The 906-nt window shown below is 53.9% G+C and overlaps 1 protein-coding gene across 1 annotated transcript in view; it reads right to left on the reverse strand.

Moving 5' to 3' along the window:
• The window catches only part of LOC102252800 (class I histocompatibility antigen, Gogo-B*0103 alpha chain), a gene marked incomplete at its 5' end in the record, with an annotated part of 2,424 nt that continues 1,518 nt past the window's right edge, over window positions 1-906 (reverse strand). Inside the window, 4 exons of the mRNA XM_005872242.2 lie at window positions 1-68; window positions 222-269; window positions 405-437; window positions 874-898. Of these exons, the coding sequence (XP_005872304.2) occupies window positions 64-68; window positions 222-269; window positions 405-437; window positions 874-898 (111 nt within the window). The remainder of the gene's footprint in view (window positions 69-221; window positions 270-404; window positions 438-873; window positions 899-906) is intronic.

The raw sequence follows: 906 nt of genomic DNA on the forward strand, positions 1-906 counted from the left end.
GTTCTTGAATCACAAAGTAGGAGCGTGAACAAATCTCCCATCACTCAGTCCCCGACAAGTGCCTCAGGCTGTGGAAGAAAATGATCATGAACAAATTCACTTCAGTGGCTGTAAGTAGTGACCTTCTCAACAGCCCACCGCAGGCTCACTATGTCCCACAGAGTCCCCATCACCCAGTCCTGTCCCTTTTACCCCAACCCCTGCTATCGTCAGGGTCTCACCGTTAGAAGCTGTGAGAGATACATCAGAGCCCTGGGCACCATCGCTGCCTGGGGTAGAACAAAACAGGATGGGGTCAGAGCCCCCAGGAGAGGAGACTAAGGGAGGAACTATGGGGGTGAGGTCCCCCATGGAACCCAGTCTGTACTATCACAGGATGTCAGGGGTCACCCCTCCATACTCACTGGCAGCCTGAGCATAGCTCCCTCCTTTTCCACCTGTGGGAAGAAAACATCCTGTGAGAAGACAGGGAGGAGGCAGGACCATGAGGTCCTAAAGGAGCTCCTAGTCTTGGAGTCCAGAGAAGTTTCAAGAACTGTGACTACAGACCCAGGGCAGGATCAGGAAACTTGAGGAAACTACAGGTGTGAGGACTGGACCAGCCACCCTCCGGAGGTCTGTCCTCAGCAGGGATCTTCCTCCCTGACCTGGGAGTGCTGTGAACCAGGCCCCACCACTAGAATCATCAGGTGATGCGTCTGTCCCTCATTTTCACATGTGTCTTACTAAAGAGTGAGTGTCATCAAATAAGGCCCCACACTGGGCAACCACACGTGTGGGGATGGTACTTGCCATTAATGAAGCAGAACACACTTCTACCTGGGCTGGCAACCCCCAGTGAGACAAGAAACTCAGGCCCCACACCTTCCCTACCTGAGCGCTTCCTCCTCCACATCACAGCTCCAG

The sequence above is a fragment of the Myotis brandtii genome, unplaced genomic scaffold, assembly GCF_000412655.1.
Source record: "Myotis brandtii unplaced genomic scaffold, ASM41265v1 scaffold37123, whole genome shotgun sequence".
Lineage (NCBI taxonomy): Eukaryota > Metazoa > Chordata > Mammalia > Chiroptera > Vespertilionidae > Myotis > Myotis brandtii.